Raw genomic sequence first — 22,511 nt, 5'->3', positions numbered from 1 at the left:
ATGATTTTACGTCCTCTTCAAAGGTATTCAAGTGAGCTAACAAAGGAACACACTCAATATGTTCCTTTGTTAGCAGCTCATCTGTCCTCTTACTGGATTCAATTCTGTAATTTATTTCTCATTTGATATCGCAGCCCTCAGGAAGCATTTAGTTAAATTAAATTGTGAATGTTAAATGCCATGAGTGGAAAGAAAAAAGAAAATCCTTCTTGTTTTCCTCTACAGGGTCAAACAGGATTAGACAAGGCTGGAACACATTAGCTTGGTTTTATGCCATTTCAGTCTCCCCCTCAGCAACACCTGTGATTATTCCTACATGTTGTCAGCAGAATGGGTCTGGCAATTTGGCTCCCTCTTATTTAAATTTAAATAAACACTAATGCTGACACTACCTGTAATAGTAATTAATTGAGTGTGAATACATACATGTTGAAACATCAAGAGCGAAGAGTGAAAAGAGGTGGAGGCTCCACGCCTGATAAAAAGTGGCCCACAAGTAGCCTAACGTGAGGGAAAGGACACAATGCGAAAAGATGGACAGAGCGTCAACATCACTCTGACATTTTGGCTGCAATCCAGCAGCACTGAATGATACATTTAACACACGCACTGTTCTACATGTCTGTCCAATGGCTCTGGATTGCAGGCTAGCCCCCTAAGCACAACATGTCAAGACTCTTCAGAGGACAGATTGCAATTAGGAGAAGTTCAAGTAGATCTAGTTGTCAAGGAAATGTGTGTGATATGTCTGCACTCTAAAAAGAGGCAGAAAAAACACACGCAAAGATCAAGAATAGACGGTGTGAGAGAAGGACAGTGAGAGGAAGACAAGAAAAGCTGTGACGGAGACAGTCAGATATGACATTGTAATAGGGAGACGTCATTAGTTAATATATTTTTTTGGTTGACGAGCTGCCAAGTTGCATCATAGAGAAGCAGACGTGAGAAACCTCAGTGTCAGTCAGGATCAAATGCGTCCGTGTCTAAATCAGGGCCATCTGCAGGTCGACAGAGGCTCTACTCTGAGAACGGATCTTTTTGAAGTTAATTAATCATCAGTCACTCTTGACGAACCTCTTTGTTAATGCTGTTTGTCTGTGTTTGCTGTTGTGATTTTGCTGCTCTTGTCAAATTATTTTTCTGTTGTTCTGACTGATACGCCGGCTCTTTGCAGCTCTGTTCGCTGTCTCCTGTTGCTTTGAAAACTCACATATCAAAGTGCCGATTGCCTGGCCGCTTTACAGCTGACAAAGCCTGCTAATTAGCATTCAGCATAATATTGCCTATCCTCGTAACAGTGTTTGTAATTATAATTTATTTACTTCAAAGTTAAAGTATTTTTTCATGAAATGCAAAGTTTATTTTGTCTACTCCTTGAAAATAAGCCATTTTGATCGGGCTTGAAAATTGCTCAACATGCTCTACAATGTCAAGTAAAGACTTCCAAAAAACCCTATTTCCCCGACACACACACACACACACACACACACACACACACACACACACACACAGTTCAGGGTTTCTGCAAGTTCCAGAAAGTCCAATTCAGTCTTTTTATAATGCTAGCAGGAATACAATTTAGGATTGATTTTCAAAAAATGAACCCACACAAAAGAGAAATCAAAACTTTGCAATAAGACGACCACAACTTCAAGCTGTGGACACAATGTCCAAGTACTTTGATCAGGCAGATGCAGTGAAAGCAAAGGCATAACTCACATAATATACCTAAAATAATATGTATGAAGAGACTGTTTTCAGAGCCAAACCTCAGCTACGTGAGGAACCATGTGATCAAGATGACACATCACATTTCCTTTTACTGCAGGTAAACTGTAAAATTTCCTTCGACTAATACATATCAAACATATTTGTATGTCAAAAACTGTAAACATCAAAATTTGAAATTCAAAATTATTTGTGATGTGCATCTTGAAGGCTTGACTGGTTCATTTATTCTGAGTCAGAGCAGCAAAGGGGAGCCAACCTCAGCCTGGAGCTGTGTGTGCCTTCATGACATACTTATCAGAGAAACACTGTTTCAATTTCACAACTCTTTCAACCATACAAATCTTTGTGTTATCACCGATAAAGCCATCACGATCTGCAGCCACACCCTCAGGCACCGACTCCTGATCAAAACATTATAGAACGATGCTCGTGCCGCAGGAGCTCATCCTTCATGCAGCTCAAATGCAGATGTGATGTCTCGAAGCACTCGCTGGCTGTCTGCTCTACCTCCCAATCAAACTCTGATGAACTGTCAGAGTGTGTGCTGAGCTGTGACACAGAGGAAGGTCTCCCTGTCCTCCCTGACATTTGGCCTGATGACAGTCAACAACCTCACCCACCATGTCAACCAAATCATCCTTCAGCAACATAAGTGCATTGCAAAGTGATGCGTCATCTGCAAAGAGTTAGAAAATGGTCAGATGGTTTAGTTTAAAGTTAAAATTATGAAAGATTGCACTGTACAACCCTGATTGATAAAAAGTTGGGACACTAAAACTTTGACATATATTCAACTGAAAACAGTACAAAGACAATATATTTAATGTTTGACCTCATCAACTCCATTGGTTTTTGTAAATATCTGCTTATTCTGAATTTGATGCAGCAAAACATTTCAAACTAGTTGGGACAGGAGCAACTAAAGACTGGGAAAGATGTGGAATGATCCAAAAACACCTGTTTGGATCATTCCACAGGTAAACAGGTTCATTGGTAACAGGTGATAGTATCATGATTGGGTATGAAAGGAGCATCCTGGAAAGGCTCAGTCGATCACAAGCAAGGGTGGAGCGAGGTTCACCACTTTGTGAACACATGATTGTATAAAGAAGATTACTACATTACTACTTTTTTCGAATCAGAGTTGTATTCAGGCACCAGACATTTACATACACATAATGTGGGTCATTTGCCTTAATGTTGTCTGTCAGTAGTGAGTCAGTCCCCAAAAGTGCTCAGTTTTCCCGCTTAAACACACTTTTGTCACAGCAGATTGAAAAACACTTGAAAGCATCTCCCAGTGTCTTTACTGCAAAGTCAGCCACAGACCAAATCATCTGTCAGTCAGTCAAGAATTAAGACTTCCACTGAATGTTGTGATGAGGCGTTCAAGCAGACAAAGAAAATAATTGACAGCTTCAAGAGCTCCACAATGTGGGATTTACAATCTGCCTTAATGGAGGTCTTTCATGTTTCACTTTTAAGACGAGGACTTTCTGTTAGTATCTCTAAGAAACGTTCCCAGCGGGACTAGTCTGACAGTGAGGATGCTGGTGGTGCTGCAGCTAAAGCAAATAATTAGCACAGGCTCCAATCAAGAACATCATTCTTAGACTATATGTCTTGGGTATTTTGGCTTTGTTGGATAGCACAATCAAGAGAAGTTTCACAGCCACTGCAGTTATGTGATATTCCCCAAAAACCTAGATTTTCTTGTTTTATTTCTAATAAGGTTTTCCTGCACGAAATGCTGGACAGATGAACACATTCATATGCATATAAATATTCATGAAGTGCTGTGTTTTAACAGGGCAGAACATGTTGCACATAACTCTTTGTTGGAATCTATTTGCAGTTGAACAGATGAGATATCTTGACAGTGTTTAGACAGTTTGGCATGCCAAGTACAGCTCATTTTTACATTGACTGTCTATAGAGATATAGAAGTTCATATTTCCCTTGCAGTTGAGTGTCAGCCTCTCCGCAGGGATATCTAAAAGCCACTCACATGTCTCAATGTATCCCTCTCCATGCAGCTGAGCTTTTAGAGTAAAAGGTGCATAATCCTGAGGGAGGCTGACCCCTGTGCCTATGGAAAATTCTAAGTGTAAATGTGAGTGCATGAAGGTATGTGTGCGTGGTACTGTATGTGTGCAGAAGTGTGTGCGTGAGGGGAAATGGAAGGGGATCAATGTGCATTGTTGGTGTGAATTGGATCAATAAGTCAGCCAACCAATATCCAAACAGGCGAATATGAAGTGATAAAAACACATCTACATGAGATGCACGTGCTTGCCACACGCATGCTTTCACCCACGTAAATACACACACGCATAATTTTGTTAGAGTGGCTGGTTACAGAAATTTCTGCTCAATGGGGAAAGGGAAGCATGTCAGAGATACAGGAAGGTCAGTGCTGCAGTAGCGGCACAGTGCAAGAATACATTGTGTAGGTGAACCTGCTGACACGCACACATGCACACACATACACACATGCATGGCCCGCACAGGTGGACTCAAATGGAGTGTGAGAGAGTCAGGGAGAAAGGGACACGCCTCTCTCTTTTAGTTCAATCCCTCGGGGAAATCACAGACTGACACCTCTTCCCTCGCCGTTCTTTCACCCACTTCCTCGGCTCTTTTCTTTCTTCTCTGCCTTTTATTCTCCCCTCTATTCAAGTCTCCATTCAGTAATGCTCTATTAACACAAAGGAAGGACCGCAAATTGAATGGGACAGAAAGAGAATAGCACTAAAACACACAAACAGCCCCCCAAAAACACACTGACATATTAAAAGGGAAATGAAGATTGAATAGAAAAGTGCAGCTTTTTCACCAGGGTTACCTGGAAGTACATCCATCTGTTTTGCTGCCTCCTTTATATGGCCTCCCTGAATCTATCTATCTATCTATCTATCTATCTATCTATCTATCTATCTATCTATCTATCCCCTAATGTTCCTGTGCTCGCCGTTGACAAACTGTCTATTACTCATGCTGCTTCTCTCTCCTGCCTCTGCACTCACGTCCTTATCTAACTTGGCCTCGCTGGCGGTGAGCTACTGCAGTGATGCCAGATGAAGAGAAAACCATCTACTCTTTTTATAAAAGGAGTGTGGGCAGGCCACCCACCTTAAGTTTTAGATAGATTTTATACATTGGCTTAGAAAACAGCAAAGAAATGTTCCAACTTTTTTTTCTGAGTGGAGTAAAAAAAGGCTGTTTTTCTGGCGCAGTGGGAATGAAAGGAGAGGCACGGAGAAGGAGAGATACATGTTTTTAAAGTTACTCCCAATTTGCTACGTGGTGAACTGCATCTACTTTCGTATTTTATGTGTCGAGTGTCCGAATTCACAAACTAAAATTTCATGAATTATAAAGCATCCTTAACACTCCCATAATAGAAAAAATCCCAGTCTGTGCAGAAAGAAGCGCAGACCTTTTTGAAGCCAGTGCACCTTTCAAGCTTACAGAGGTTTGTTTGATGCCCAGAGAAGGGATTTTGGGTGGAGTATCACTTTAAGAGGTAGTTGCAGAAGAAATCTTTGTGCCTACGTGAGGTTAATGGTGACTCATCAGTTGTTTCTTTCTTCTGTTTTGCTCGAAGCGGTGAATTCGCCTCACACTTTGATTTTTCTCATTGTGCTCGGGCATGGCAATGGGTGAATTAGCTTGAGACAGTCTGTAGAATCGAAGGATGCATCGTTTGTCCTTCACTTAGACATACCAATGCGACTTCCAACACCTTACTGGATAAAATCAACACTTTTTGGACTTTCATTGGTCAATAAAAACGGACAATTGTTCTGGAAATCTTTCTCAAATGTCTCCTAAGCTTCCTTAAAGCACGCCATGCAGTATCTTAACAAAGCTTCATTGATTATCTGCATTGCCTTGTTATAATAGTTCTTTATAAAGCTTGAAAGTTTCAAGTAGCAAGACACGTCATGCAGCAGAAACAGGTTTACATGCCCTCTGTGGATTATGCCTGCAATGAATACAATCATTTGTAAAATAGTTACACCCATGAAAGCAGGAGCCACTCATCGACATTACAAAAATTACTGTTGAGGATAGTTCAAGAGTTCACATGATGTGTGTCTGTGACTGCCAGTCAATCGTATTCTGCTCCTTGCTTTAGGTGCAGAAGACAGATTTTACTTTGTCTTTAACTTGTCATTAAGTGCTGATATTTCTGTGCACGGGCGGTGCAGGAGCAAAATTTTCATTTGTCACCACAGAAACCCAGAGCGTCTTTCCTGGCTGGAGTAAGCAAAGAACGAACAACCTCTGGCTTGGTCCTGTGATCCAACAAGCAATTGTGTCCATGTTTTTAAAACCAGTGCTTGCCTGGCAAATGGTAACACTGACAAGGAGCGCAGTGAAATGGAATCCAAATTGGACAAAAGGGGGTGAATAAAGTATCTATCTATCTATCTATCTAAAAACGACATTTTCTGTACGTACTGTATGTAATGTTTGGAGGAATAAAGCCAAGCCAAAGTGATAAATGCTTTAGTGTATGGTAAATGGAGTGGTAAATGGACAAGTAAATGGACTGCATTTATATAACACTTCCATCCAAAGCGTTTTACAATTTGCATCACACGCACTCAGATGGAAGCAAGCGACCGAGAAAGGTGCTGGTCTGACCGCTGGGAGAAATTTCAATTTAAGTGTCTTGCCCAGGGGCACATGTGGACAGGAGGAGTTGGAAAGTGAACCATCAACCCTGCAATTATTATACAACCCACTCTCCCTCCTGATGACATACACAGCAACTGAAACAAGACATATTGCATTCCAATAACAAACATGTAGACTGCAAATGTGTGCTGCCTCTTAGTGTGTATCTGCAGTGCCTGCAAGGTGTTGTGCCCTCTTGCCTTGTTTTTAATTACATTAACTCAAGCAGCAGACAGTGAATGTGTCATTGTTATTAGCTAACTGAATGAATGCAGAGCAGTCAAATACCTTCTCGTACTCTTTGAAATTTAGCAAATCAGCAGGGGGTTTGCACGCCAGCAGATATACAACCATGCTGTATATTCACCGGCAGATAGCAGCGTGTAGGGTACTGAACTGTGTAGGCATGTGCACACAAACACACACACACACACACAAGGAGGAGGAGAAAGAGCTTGCTCAATACCCTGCAGGAGTCCACTTGAGATAAAATTCAGCAGCACTGAATAATACACTCCATTTATCAAGGAGAAAACACTAACCCTGACAAACGCATGCACACACACACACACATATATATATATATATATACAGCACTCTCAGAGGGTTCCTGGGAAGTGAAGGTGCCCTTGTGTCAGTGGTCATTTATCAGAAAATGTGATTCAAAGTGCTGCAGCAGGTGAAACCCGCTGGTCTCTACTTGTTTAAATTTCCTCTCATCGCTTTGAACCCTACAGCAGATAATGCCACGCTGATGTGCCCCGGTAATGTTAAACACTCTCTCCCCTGTATTTGGATTTGCATCATTTCAGCCACGGTAAGCACTGCAAGGGGAGAAATGCCACAGCAGCAGCAGAAGGGATCAAATAAACAAAAGAGCTATATTTCAGCCCAATATGCCATGAAGTGTTTCTGGTAAATATTTTAGTCCTCTACATTCATCTGACAGCTGCAGCTACTTGCTTACTTGAAATTTCAAATACAAAGTTTCTCAAAGACTCTGCCGGATGCTCATCTTGTCTGTTTCTTCTGTCTGCCCCTTGGAATCAGCAGTCAGTCAGTCAGCCAGTGTTTTTGCTGCATAGAAGAGGCTTTGTTTTTTTTATCATGCATAACACAGCTGTGTGGTATTCTGATGGCTGCTCTGTCCTCATCGTGATCAAACAGAGGAAAAAATGAAAAATGTGCCCAAAACATGTAACACTGTCTTAGAAAATGCTGCTTATGTGCATTTAATCCATGCAACGCAATCTAAAACTTTATGCTGCAACTGTCTGTGACTTCTCCAGATCTAACGCAGAAAATATAGCAAAATCTGCAAGCTAGTTCACACACACCACTCAAGAACTCAACGTTTTCCTCTGCATCAGCCGATGCAACGACCAAGCTTGCCTACTGCCGTCACCAACTGAGCCATTGATTTTAAGCTGTCAACTCGCTGCACATTCTCCGCTGCTGCAGCTGCTCCTCATGCCTGCCATGCCTTACCTGTTATCAACGAGTCCCTCGACGTTTCCAATGAAAAAACGATCGAACAACGGTGTTGGGAATTGTAGAACATTATGGAGCTGAGAGGAGGAACGCTCGCGTGGTGGACACACAAACTACACGAGTGATAGTCACATGTGATTTTGACACTCCACGAATCGAACTGAATTTTTATTGTTTGTACACAGACACAGGCTTTCAAATATTGTTTCTACAGTGTCCAGGTCTACTTGAATCTATGTGGAAAACAAGCGCATCAGACTGCCGGCACTCACATGAAGGAAAAGTAGACACACACACACTAAAGGTGTAACACGACAGTGAATTGACCAGGTCGGATCATGTCTTCATGCGGGAGGTTGGTGGGAGCTCCTCTCGTTCATGGTGTCAATCTTTCCCTGTTGTAGATGCAGTTGTTGCTGAGGTGATTTTTTTTTCCTGTTCTTGCTTTTTGGTCACTTTTCATTGCATGTTTATTCAGTATGTGAGTCGACTGGCTGAGCTTTGAAGAGTTAAGATCCATCTGTCAGTAGACAACAACTCAGCTGCATGTCCTGTTGTTTTTGCCCTTTGAGTAAGACTATGAACGCCTACCTGCTCACATCCTCTGTATCAAACTACACACAAGAATAAAAGACAAACGTGCACAGTTTGCATACAATCTCAAGAAAAATAGAACAATATGACACGAGCGAGGAATAAAATGAATTGCCTTACATGTGATGACTGTATGCAGACCAACAAATGAAACGCTGACCTTGTATCAATAATATCAAATCTCTGTGGTCAGATCCTGGTGATTGAGTTAGCCAGCACACAGAGGCAGGCAGACACATGCAAAGGGCAACCGATGCAGTAATCATCACAATGTGCCACTTGTGTTTTTAGAAAGAAGAATATTCTCTGTTCATTTTTCTCCAGTAGTGAGGTCAGAGCACACGCTGTCCCCTCTGTCCCCATACTGAAAATTATAACCCTTAAGAGTGCAAATTTGAGTCAGCTAAACCTACTCCATCCAGCAAAAACACTTAAATGTCATTGAGGTCAATCTCTCTGCGGCGCCACTGTATGGAGTTCCTGGACACACTCACTCACACCCACTCACATACACACAGACATAATTATGTGTCGCGCAATTGTGCTTGTTATGTTCAAATGGCCTTTTTCCACATCAATACTCGGGATTTTCCATTGCTTTGAGCACACCGTCTTCGCTAAACAACAAGAAAATGCTGAGACACCTGTGTGGCAAAAAGGCAGTGAGATGAGGATGAGAGATGCAGGTAATTGTCAAGGAGCTGGAGAAGGGGGGGTCGGGGGGGGACAAGGGAGTAAACACACCTGTGCCCAAGTGCTGCTTTTATAAAAAGGTGCCCACACTTGTTGAGCCTCTCACAAAGTGCACAGACTGTACATCAGTGAAGGGCTCAGGCTGAAGTGAGGAGTATGTGTGAATATAAACAGTCATGAAACAGAAAATTTGCACTGACACACAAACACCCAGAGAGCAGAGACTATGAAATATACATACGATGCTGTTGAATTTTAGTGGAGCTGGACAGCCTCTCCCTCACAGACAAGCATGTAAGCACAACCCCTGATTCCCTGACAAATTAATCCTCACATCTGTTCTGCTGGAGACTGAGAAGAGATTAACCTGTCGCTTTTACTGCCTCATTGGCTCACACGCATGAACAAATGAACACACACACACACGCATGCATGCATACAGCGCTTTCACGACACATTCTGTGAAATTACACAAAAACAATAACCGCACACACTCCTGCAGATTCCTCACAGAACACATACAGAGCATTTGTGGACACTCAGACGCTTGCATTCACAGAAATCTTCCCCGTAATCCCTCAAATCAGAGGATAAGACTCATGACATGACCAAAACCTCTTGGTGGAACTCCAGAGACAAGACAGTAAAACCTCTCTGATCAAGAAAATTCATGAAAAGAGAATTTACTCCTCTAAATGCACCTAAGCAAAATCCTTCAGGCAGCACCTGCAGGGGGCGCTGCGCACGCTGAAAGCTCTCCAGCAGCCGAATCGCAGACAGAATTACAGTAGTGGTGGCGTTTCAGCAATGAGCCGTCAGCAACAAACCATTTACAAACACAGAAAGGGTGTAAGAGAGGAATGCAGCTGTGCAAGACTTTCAACAACGTAACCTGACTGCGGAAATGCGCATGTAGGCTGACTCAGAGGTGCATTAGCACTATAACGACAGACACATACAAAAATGCAGACACACGCACACACATTCTTACCTCCATAAATGAAGGTTGAATAAATAAAACAAACGCGCCATCGCAATTAAATACTCAAAAGACTGTTATTAAGGGAGAGCACGTCTGAACTTTCAAGAGATGGATGATAAACTTGCTGAGATGCACACAGACAAAAAAATTCATGGAGAATGTTGTTTACATAGATGCTTATCTCTTTCATGTATGAATGGTAAAATATGTGCGTGTGGGGTTGTGTGTCATCAGCGTGTGCACACACGTGCCTGCGGCACTATTGAGTGTGTATCTGTCGAGGTAATTGGGGCTGAGCAGAACATGTCGACACTGGCAGCCAATCAAACATTTTTTTTCCTATTTTGCTGCCAACAACATTAAATCCCTCTGCAATATAAAACATAATGCAGACATACGCACAGACGCACTCTTGTACAAACACACACTCTCAAACTAATGCTGCTTGATGGCACGTGTGAGGATACAAGAAAGCCTCAATTTTAAGTTTTAAGTACGCTCGTATGCCACAAATCATACAAAAGAGATGCAGGGGAAAAACAACAAAGTGAGCCTTACTGCTTGGGGGATTGTAAGAACAAATTGCATCAAGTCAACTGAAAAAACACACATACACACAGACAGACACACACACACAGGCACACAGACAAACAGAGACGGTTGTGCACATCCGCCACTCAAACCAAAATGTCCCTGCCTTTAATTTCCTACCTTTCACGTTTATTGCTGTTTTATGTTTTATCTTCCTGTCCCTTATCTGAGCCCTGACACACACACATGCACACACGCACACACACACACACACACAGAAGCCCCAGGCAAGTCATAAGAATCTCACCCACTCAATCAACAGAAAGACAGAAAGCTGCAGCAACAGGAGCTGAAACTTACCTCCTCCAGACAAAAGTTCATCGTTCCCAAATACAAGAACGGTGAGGAATAAGAAGAGGATAGAAGTGTGTGTGTGTGTGTGTGTGTGTGTGTGTGTGTGTGTGTGTGTGCGTGTGAGAGAGAGAGAGAGAGAGAGAGAGAGTAAAACAGCGAAAGAGATCAAGGGACCAACAGAACAAGACAGGAGGCTTGCAAAAGGGATTTTGAGAAGGAGAAAACCAGGAGAGTTGAGCAAATTGAGGTTGATATATCACAATCTACTGACTGGACAAAAAAAAAAAAAAAAAAAAAAAGGAAAAAGGAAGAGAGGGCAGAGGGTGTGAAGCATATAGCATCCTGTTTTTCAGACAGCGTGGACAAGAGAGAAGAGAAGAGAAGAGAAGAGAAGAGAAGAGAAGAGAAGAGAAGAGAAGAATAAATCCTACCTGGAGTTGTTCGAACAACGTGGTGGACTGTCTGGTAGTCAGGGCTGGAGCTGAACTCTCCTCAGGACGCAGAAACACTTGCTGACCGCGTCTGCAGGCATCAAAAATATCAGTCAGGACCTGTGTGTGTGTGAGTGTGTGTGTGTGTGAGTTATCCGCTGTGCACACATGGAGTCAGCTGCTATAGTCTGACTGATAAGCTGCTGAAAAAAAAAGCATTTTCACACACACACACACACACGCACACACACACACACACACACACAGACGCACTCAACAACTTATCTTTCCCTGCACTGAGGAGTGCAGGAATTCAAAGGTGTGTGTGTGTGTGTGTGTGTGTGTGAGGGAATGTAGGAGAAAAGATGAGTGTGTTTACGTGTGTGCGTGTGTGTGGTGTGTGTGAAGTCCTTACAGGTCCTTCCCTTTCTTCCTCTCGAGCGCAGTCATGTCATCTCCACCTGTCGTACGCAGAGAGAGCGCTGGAGTCACACACACATTCACACACACAGCGATGCGCCGATGCACACACTTGCGCCGGCAGGCTGAGACACACACTGGCGCGCCACCACCACGAGCCGCAACGCATAGAGCCGAGAGTGAACACAGTCCCTCCTCCTCCTCTCTCCTCCCACCTCTCTCTCTCTCTCTCTGTCTCTCTCTCGCTCTGCTCCTCCTCTGGGTCTTACTGCCTCTCTCAACCCTCCCCATGTTTTACTTTCTGAAGCAAACACACACTCACACACACACAGACGAACCCATCATACCACAGGTACAGTGCACAGGAAATTTAGAAAAATACTTTGAATAATTGATTTTGTATTTTACTGATTTTCACTGTGAAAAACAGCTATTTTAAAGCTGTTAAACTGATTTCCATCCATATTTAAGGCTGTTTGTTGTTTCTTTTAACCCTTAATCACAATTACATTCGACTTATTTCCCATTAGATTAAAGTTCCTCCCTTGTCATTGATTAAGCCCTGAAAAACTCTGTATAGAGGTTTTCTCCATGAAAAAAATCACTTCATGTCATTTAGTATGTGTGGAATCATGAATATGCAAATAGCCCCCGCCTCTATCTCCACCCACCCCTCCACCACTCGCCTGCAGCTCGAGCGTACCTGCTCACCTTCAACTCTGCTCATCAAACACACAAACCTCTGCTCGGTTTCAGCTTTGCTCTGCAAAACGCTGTTTTTCTAACACGATATTCATCCAGGTTTAATCCCACATAAGACAAAAGGAGTCCCTGCAAAATATATCAAACCTAATTCAGCCCTACGACCGTCCTTACACAAATACAGTCACATGTATATTCATAATGCATCAAAGATTTAAAAGATTTATCACCAGCACCACTCCTCTGTACATTTAATCAGCCGACAGATTCATCACATCAACCCTGATCTGCTGCTGGAAGCGTCCCGTGTGCCGCTGACTCTCCGAGGTGACATTGGCAGTGACGGAACATTTAGCATGAAGCCAAACAACAGGTTGAATAGGACTGCGTGATGTAGTCCATCAACCTGACAACAAAGCCCACAGTCATTTACTAAAAACAAGTGTGCTGGCAGCAACAATACACACAGAGTGTAATGTCATATCAGCAGGATAAGCAGGTGTATCAGGTCAACAGATCTTGACTGTTTTGAACTTTTTAAAAATGCATTGTGGCTCAAAATAGCAATGCTGTTCTGCACAGTGTTTGTTAAAAGGGCATTTTTGGAAAGTATATCATTTAAAAGGATAAAGACTGAATGTATTCGAAGCTATCGCAAGCCAACAGTCACAGCGTTGGATTACAACCGGCTGAGAGAAGCAGCTTCTCTGATTCAAAGGCAGTAAGCCGCTTCAGTTCAAACGCTGAAAATTGGCCTCACTCAGAAAAGATATTCTTAATTGTTTGGAAAAACAATCAGAAAGACGCACTGCTGTGATGTGTTTACTGGAGGCTTAAATTGCCTGAAATGTGTCATCAGCATTAGCATTGTTGAACATATTAAAACATACATACATATTCTCTACACTGTGCTATGAAGCTGTAACATGCTTATACTAAATGAAATATTGAAAAGCTTGTCAGAGGCTGATCCGTGGTTCATAGACCAGTTTTGATGTGAGTGTGCTCTCCTACAAAACGATATAATATCCACAAAAACCCTGAGGCTGCTTGATTTGTAAACATGGTGAAAGGTTATTCCAGCACAGCTCAACCTCAGACTGTATTGACCAGTGTTGGCTAATAGCAGCAAGATACACAGAGAGATAATCAGCACTGCACACTGGTCATATTATCAATTCTAATATTGTGTGTGCCCCAGATATAGCTCACATGAACACACAGTCAGACAGACGCTTACATGAGCTCAGGAACACACACACACACACACACACACACACACACACACACACACACACACACACACAGCCAGAAGATTCCACACACACACCTGAAAACAGGTACATTCGAAGCAGATTCTGCTCAAAGACTGCCTCATGTGCTGTGGGCTCTGTCATCTAGATTACCTCTCCTTTTGAACACACGCACACAAACAAACACACACACACACACACACACACACACACATACTTTCAGCTGAATAGAGTATTGATCCTGAGTTTGTGATTAAAACAGGGGCTACTGTTGTTGTTCAAATGCAATCAACACACACACACCCACCATGTGATCACTTCATTACTCAGTTGCTCTTTCACACACATGCTCACACTCACACACGCGCACACACACACACACACACACATGCACACACACATTTCCCTACAAATGCTCATTCAATTACGGTTTTTCATGGATATCATATGCACACATCACTATGCACAACACATACATGTTGACATTATGTATTGTTCATAAATACACACACACACACACACACACACACACACACACACACACACACACACACACACAGAGCACATCAAGGTTACTGGCTATATCCTCAACAGATTCCATGTCCATTCTTGCATCCTTGCTAATTATGTTCCTCTGCACTGTAGTTATTCATGCTGCTGCACTGTGTGAGTGTGTGTGTGTGTGTGTGTGTGTGTGTGTGTATGTGTGCACATGTCCTGACTCCCATAAAGCAGTGGAGTGATTGAAAGCTCTAAACGGTGAAGCTGCACTCAGGGGAATAGGGCTAATATACATAATGGGAGAGCTATATTAACAGCATCCTGATGCACACGCGCACTCCCGCACACACACACACACACACACACACACCCCTAGGTGTCAATTGAACAGGAGCCTCTCTTTTTTTCCTCCCGCTGATCTGACTGAGTGAAAAAGGCTGACGATAAAACAGACGTGAGCTAAAAATGTCGCAAAAAATAAATAATTAGCATGTTTATTTGTTTTACACAAGCTCCTCTTTAAACAGTATTGTTAAAAATGATAATTGCAGGGCAGTTTTCCATGCAGCTTTAAGTGCACATTTGTTCGTTGTAATCATGACTAATGAGTATTACAGGTGACACATAACTGCCACTCCATAGATATATTAACATTTCATTATCTATTTCTCTCTGCTAAAATCAAGAGCATCAGCAGCATTTTCTCAGCAGCGTCCTCAAAAACCAATCCCCCATGACACGAAAAATTTCAAGAGCCTTTCACATCTGTGTCCCTTTCACTGCAAGTCCATCTCAGCTTGAAAGGGATCCACAAAAGCATTGATATTCTCTTCGGTGGAACAATAGCGGTTCCCATCTTGAGGTGGCCACTTCAGAAATGTGCTCAGCTTGATGAGCAATGTGCATTTGGGGTAAATGCTCCCGCTGTGTGAGGAGCCGGAAAGGATAGAGAGCCAGTAAATGGTCACGCTTGCAGCAGGAGCACGAGGTGAAGATTGTTGGGTCGGATCGGGGATGAGCACAAGGTGCTCGGCTGGAAGTTTGGTGAAGACGCTCTCACAGTGGATCCTAATCAATGCAGCTAAAACTGCGCAGCAATCTGGAACACTTAGCAAAGAAGCAAAGAAGCATCACCCCTGTGAAAGGTCCTGTAAAATTTCTTGATATAACATACTGTGTGTTATTGATAGTTTGCCATCTACCTTTTCACATTATACAACTGCTGAAATGGTTAGTAAACGAATCAATAAACCAATAGGCAGAAAGAGTATTATCAACTGTCTTGATAACTGAGGATAACTCATTTCAATCATTCATGGAGAAAAAGATTCACTTGTTCCAACTACTCTGATGTGAGTATTTGCAGCCTTTCTCAGTGTAATATTATAAGACGTCACTTTGTGATTCAGTAATGTGCTGAACAATTGAATAAATATATTAAACTGTACCTTGATCTCAACCATTTACTCATCATTTATCTTCAGTGATACTGGCGACTATCCGCTGTCTCATACAGCATCAAATCTATGCTGTGCTCAGAGCAGTGCTCACATTTCATGCAGAGCACACAGTACATCCATACCAAACACTGTAGTACTGTATGGAAGATTCAATCTATTATTTATTCAGTCAGTCTTTAAGTATGTGCTGGGAGCGGATTTGTGTGGAGCCAGAGAAAAACCAAGGTTACTGGTGTGATTCATGCTGGGGCCGTCAATTCTGAAAAACTATGCACTCTCTGTACTGTAAAGTGCCTGGATTCAAGTATTCACCACATGGTGTATGACTAACGGCTTAGAGAGGAGTGTGTGTCTGAATGTGTGTGCGTTAATATTATTTAACCTTATTGTTACTCATAACTAATTTCCTTAAACAACACGAGGAGTAAAACAACAGCAGGAAAGCGACGACGACACGCCCTACTTTGGAAAGTCACGCAGTCATACGCAATCACACACAAACGAGCTGCCCTCTTTGTATTGATAACTTCTTTCAACAGAGCTGTGCGTTTGTTACCTGAACTCTGTGAGGCACAGCACTTTGAAACACTGCGTCGAAGGCAACAGGCATCAGTAACGCTGCCAATGGATGAGGGAAAAATAACTGGCGTACTGAGCCGGGCAAGATGAAAGTCATTCTTACCCCTTTAAAAACCCACACGCTACATCTTTCACCTTGTATTTACAGCATGTATTGAGAGCTTCTTACGTTAAATGAACAGGATATTACATTGAACATATGAATTTGTCTTCAAAATGCCTTTTAACTCCTTCATTGTCTGAAGGACCCTGCAACCTAGACCCCACTGCTGTAAATTTGTTCCAACTGCAAGACCCATTTGAAGGCTTTTATTCCTCAGTGGTATCCATTTTGTGTTTCAGAATTAATCAGTTGATCAAATGATCTGAAAAGCATAAGTGTTTTGTAAGCAAAGGTCTGAGGATGACTCATAACTTGTCAAGCACTGCAGAATGTGTTTCACTTCTACAACAAAAGTAAAATTTCAAGGTAGGTGTGTGGGCGACTTTTCATTCAGATGGTCGACCTGTCACCTCTTTCTGCAAAAAAACCCATAGCCTCCACTGCCACAGCATCTATAAGCAGAATATCCACACCCCCAAAATAATAAACCTCTCTGGCTTCGATTCATCAGAAATCACAAAGCTGCTTCACGTCAAGGCTTTGAAAGGCTGGATGGTGGCTGCAGTGCGAGTTAGGACGTTGGCAACCTGAACAGTTTATGAGCCCGTTTCCATACCAACAGGCCCTGTCTCCTAACCACAGTCCGTCTCAGCAGCGTTGAGAAGTGGGCAGAAGCAGACGAGTGGATGAAGAAAATGAAAGAGCGCAGGAGAGGAGAAGAGACCCTGCTGCTCTATAGAAATCTCTATATAGTCCACTGCTGTTTAGAAATCCCACCTGCTCATCAATATGTTTGTGTATGTGTGTGTGTGTGTGTGTGTGTGTAGGACACACTCTGAGCTAATTAACTCGTAACCCAAAGTGCATTTGTCCGCATTTGTGTGGTGTACGTGAGATGTGGAGTTATCTGGAAGAGAAATTTCACCTTGCAGCCTGTTAGTTGTATGATTTCTAAATTTGCTTCGAAGGCTGGATCTGATTGATGCCTCACTGCTGATTAAATTGGAGACCATTCAGCGGGTAGTCTGTCTGAAATGTAGCTGAAGTCTGTTTAACTTTTAAAGTTTAAAGAGTGAGCTGGGTGAAAGAGTGCTTTAACACTAAACAGGAAGGTTCAGGACACAAGATCTGAGGAGAAAGCTTAGTTTAAGTACAATGAACTCTCCCAAATCAAGGCAGTGTATGCTTGTCTCTCATCTGAGATCTGAGATAAATTTTCTTACTGTAATTCTTGCCAAGAGTTTATTACTGGTTCTGAGTAAATGAATACTTGAAACCAGAGCTTATAGAATTATAAGGCTGTTCGATCGATACTGACAAGAATAAAACTGCTGTGTTCTTAATGTGGCTGTAAGATAACTCTTTATACCTGTTTTAAATATAGTTATAATATATAAGTAAAATTTTTCTGTTCTGTTGGCAGATAATTTTGCTTATTTTACGCAATGTTTCCCCTATTTTATTGCTTTTTTTTCTTATTTTTTAGAGCTAAGTTTTTACGGCGTGTCGGTTTGCCCAGCATGTGGAGACGTAGCGATAATACTGCCTTTGTGCACGGGAGAAGATTATCTGTTTTTGGACCTGGCAAAACAGGACGAGCAACAAAACGAACATATGCTCTGCTGGATTTGTTCTTTGATCAGTCTTTCATGACTTGAGTGACCTCTGTGTAAGAGCTGGAGTGGGTGAGGTCCAACTCTGAAAATGTAATTATTTGTAAGGGAATCATAACTGATCCTTTGATCCATGCGAGAGTCTCTGTTACTCACCTCTAAAGCAGAGAGGCTATAAGTGGATTTACAACAACACAACAACTCTGCACTGAGTTAAACTTGGTGGAGAGAACCGCTGATAATCAATCTCTAATGAGATATTTCAGACCTGTCCCTGGTCACATGGGCACCTGGCCATGCCGACTCATGGGCTCATGTCTCATTTCAGCTAAAGCCAGAATACAGGTTCCTCGTTGATTCACTCCTCATGTTTGCATCAAATATCTGTCAGTGTCTACATTTCGCATATTGTCAAGGGACTATAGGAAGGTAGAAACATTCCTTGGTTGTGCACTGAAACTGTGCAGGATCCTTACAGTCAATATGGCGGCTGATGCTGTAAATGAGAACAGCAGGCACAGAAACTATTTGTTTCTGTTTCATTGATTGGCCTTGAGTGTTTATATTCGTGAAGTTTGCAAATATGGCACGGCTTCCTATGAATGACTTTACTAATAAATGAACACATTCTTTATAGATCAGTTAGAAGCCATTTGTAAGAACGGCAGCTGGGTTGCCAGGTTGTGAGAAATCTTTGGTTGGTTGGTATCACTCTTCAGCTCGCACTTTAATTCATCAGGAACGACCCCGCAATGGATCGCTGGGCCGGGCTGCCGAGCGTCTGGACTGAAATCCATTTGTTAGCAACTTATTAACATTTACAACTGCAGACTTGATGGATGCAAGTTAGACCCTTTGCAAATTACATTACTAAATGGGTTTCTTACTTTATACTAAGCAATCATGTCTGCAGTTATAAATGCTGGTCAGTCATTGGTAAAGGGTTTCTATAGATCCGTCAAGTCTGGAGTCATAAATGTTAGTTAGTTGTTAATAAATGGAATTTGGCTCTGCAGCTTTTTTTTCCCAGGAGGTGCAGTAAGTGGTTAAATGATCCACTGGAGGGGTTACCTGAAGAGTTAAAGAGCAAGTGTCCCAAATAAATAATGCCATGTAGTTACAACTTGCATAGACTCTATGAAGAGTACTAGAAAGTAGAGTTGAGGATGCCTAAGAGAAAAGACTTCAGTACTTGCAAAGTACTGATCTGTGTCTGCAGCTATTCGGAGAAGCACTCATGCATAAAGCTGATGGGTGGTACAGAGGACATGACCCACTCGACATTCAGATTCCTGTCAGGCTGTCTTCCAGCGTGAACCTGCCCCCAAAAAACAATGTGAACATAACTACAGGTTTTAAAATGTGTGTGTGTGTTTATGTGTGTAGAGGAGAACCCTTCTCCTGTCATAGTTAGCCGCTTCCTTCCTGATGTGCTGCTCAACAATGTTCAGGCACACACACAGGCGGACAGACTCACACACACATTTCCTTCCTTTAGCATTTGGTTAGCGCTGTTCATGTCAGAGGTCGAGTGGGAAACAGTGGGCAGTGTGAGGAGGTAGCGATAAAATCCAGAGGATGGGGAAGTGAAAGAGAGATGAAGAAGGAGACAGAGAGATGGAAGGAAGGCGACAAACCTGCTAATGGGAAGTTAAAGGTTGAGGGGGAGGAACCTGGACCTGTCAGTCACGGCCAGTGTATCCTCTGGTAATGTCAGCGTCAGCTAAAAAGCTAAAAGGTGCCACAGCTGATGCACAGTTACATGAACACATGCACGCTGACATGCACTCCAAGGGTGGAAAAAAAAAGACGCCTACAGGTCAAATGGACAGTGTAGCTGTACATCTCCTGGTGTGAGGGAGGCAGAAATAGAAAAGAAGTTAGAGCGAGGTTAAAAGATAGAGATACAGAGAGAGAGAGAGAGAGAGAGAGAGAGAGAGAGAGAGAGAGCATAAGAGAAACAGTGCAGCAACAACAGCTGCAGCTGTAGAAAGAAACTAAAGGATAATAGATGGAGAGAAGTCATGCAGGGGCAGCGAGATGAAAAAGGAGAGAGATGAAGGAAAACTGCAGCAAACTAAACTTCCTCGTAATGTGTGTTGGGAATGCCAACTTGATATGTGTGTATCAGTATTTCCACGTGATTGCAGGTATGCGTGATGCTGTCTGGCTACATTATCACCCCTGCGCTCTCTTTATCTGCTCATTTCTCTAATCAAATTGGTTTCTCAGTTCAACCAATCTGAACTCAGCATAGAGACTATCTGCTGCATGCCGGTGTTGAGCAGGCTGAATAAATGTTACAAGTGGTAATGATGGTGACGGCACGCGCGCGCGTGTGTGTGTGCGTGAAAAACCACACTCACTCTGATTTGTTGCTATGGCACCCCATCTTCCTGAGATGCAAATATCACAGAACAATTTATATCTACAATTTCCTCTCTGTAATGAATGCACTGACCCTGGCGTGCACGCGCGCGCACACACACACACACACATGCACAATTGCAGCGGCAATCTCTCAGCCTCTCGAAGAGCAGCCTCGACCCGCTGGTACAGATGGTGGGTCCAAACTAACCTCAGGGACTCAATGGAGTTATAAAAGAGAATAAGCATAGAGGGGGAATATTACTCACTTATGGGCGCAGAACAGTCGGCTGAGCTGGAATAAACTCCCAAATAAATGCACCACAGTCAGTGTGTGACTTTAGGAGAGTGAGGGAGCTGCCATCCCTCTTGTTAGCAAAATGACCAAAATGCACCCCCCCTTGTTAACCTGCCACCTCCCCCCCTCCATCCCCTAGTAGCAGAGAGAGTGCAGGGGCAGAGGGGGCAGTTTAATATGACAGATAGTCTGACTCATTGATCCTTTATCTGACTGAGGTTTGTGCATGTTAGAATCTATGGCTCCGACCTCGACTCTGAAGTATCAGTAGCCTAACTGTGCTGTATTGATGAATCCACGGTGCTGTCCGTGGTGCTGAAGTTAGCTGATGGATTTGTAATTGCTCAATTTCTCTCTTGGGTCTGTAATTCTCTCCAAGCTATATACTGTAAATACTCAATTTTATGCTTAATTGTAGCCAATATACTCTGCAGAATAGTGTCACCAGCATGATCAAAGTGACAAGGGTAGTTGGAAGAGTGAGAGGATCACAGAGACACACTGCTGCCTGTAGTATTCCTACAATATTTCTATGATCATTCAGTAGCATCTGTGCGGCTGAAAACACACCCCCAGACAAAGCCCCCACTGTAGCAAAATATTTTAAGAGATTTATGACTACAGATATAGTTTTTACTGCAGGGTTAGCATTAGCGCTATCCCCCCGTCCGAAATGAGTAAATCACCGACTCACTACAGCACCAACGAAGTCAAGTTCAGATTGTCAAACCTCTGTGTCCCCGTTTGATTCTGTTAGAGAGAAGAAGTCAGATCTGTTTTCGTAGCTTAAGAAGAGAATTATTCACGTCCACAAAACTGACAGAGTTATGTGCAAGACTGCAGAGATATCGAATGGGAATTCTGTCTCAGAGTTCTCGTTACATGTAAAATAATGATGCAAGATGTTTTACAGCAGAGGCAGAGGGGAGACAGAAACCAGGATGTTGTTAGAGAGTGTAATCCAACTGTGAAAAAGTTTATGGCACCTCGAGATAAAACTCTTTGGCAAGAAGGAGCAGTGGTAGTATTAGTGTTAGCAGATGTTCTGGAGCTTTTGATCATATCACACAATCGTCCTCGGCTCATAGAAATCATGGAATTGTTCAGATTTCAGTTTCTATAGGCAGATCTTTGGTGTAAAGGGCAGTAAATCACCAAATTTCTGCATCTTTTCACTTAAATTATTACTTTCTTCGTCCATAAAATGCCAAACACAAGACAAATACAATCACAATTCACCAGAACCCCACAATTTTATCGTAAGATTTCTTCATTATTCTGTTTGGAAGTCAAACAAACCAAAGTATGGCATAAGGACATGCAAACTACATGTAAACCAGAAAATCTTAACATGATAGCTGACAAAGCAGATCATTATATTCAGAACAGTAGATTCATCGATTAGTCGATCAACAGTTCAAATACAAATACAATTATTTTGATAATAAATTCACAATTTAAGCATTTTTTCTGGTAAAAATACCAAAAAAAATTCATTTTTTCAGGCACCAAAAATATGAATCCCATCTGGTTGGGGTTGGATTTCTGGTTTTCTTAGTCTTCTATCACAGTAAACTGGATCTCTCTGGGTTTTGGACTGACAAAACAAGACATCACCTTGGATTCAGGGAAACTGTTAAAGACTAAAATATACCAAATGATAAATCAGGTAAATAATTGGCATATGAATTGATTATGACGATAAAGTGTTACTTGCTTTGT

At 42.3% G+C, this 22,511-nt stretch overlaps 1 protein-coding gene across 2 annotated transcripts in view; it reads right to left on the bottom strand.

The window, feature by feature from the left end:
* pde2a (phosphodiesterase 2A) overlaps positions 1 to 22,511 on the bottom strand; it is a 136,374-nt gene that overhangs the window by 84,071 nt on the left and 29,792 nt on the right. Inside the window, exons 1-2 of one of the 2 annotated variants that reach the window (XM_076736125.1) lie at positions 11,909 to 12,088; positions 11,494 to 11,584 (exon numbers count right to left, since the gene is read on the bottom strand). In XM_076736125.1, the coding sequence (XP_076592240.1) occupies positions 11,494 to 11,584; positions 11,909 to 11,943 (126 nt within the window). In that variant the 5' untranslated portion in view covers positions 11,944 to 12,088. Of the gene's footprint in view, positions 1 to 11,493; positions 11,585 to 11,908; positions 12,089 to 22,511 lie in introns of those variants that run through there. The other variant, XM_076736126.1, reaches the window with a different exon arrangement.

This window comes from Chaetodon auriga, chromosome 7 (genome assembly GCF_051107435.1).
Source record: "Chaetodon auriga isolate fChaAug3 chromosome 7, fChaAug3.hap1, whole genome shotgun sequence".
NCBI lineage: Eukaryota > Metazoa > Chordata > Actinopteri > Chaetodontiformes > Chaetodontidae > Chaetodon > Chaetodon auriga.
This window is presented reverse-complemented; position numbering and strand designations above follow the sequence as displayed.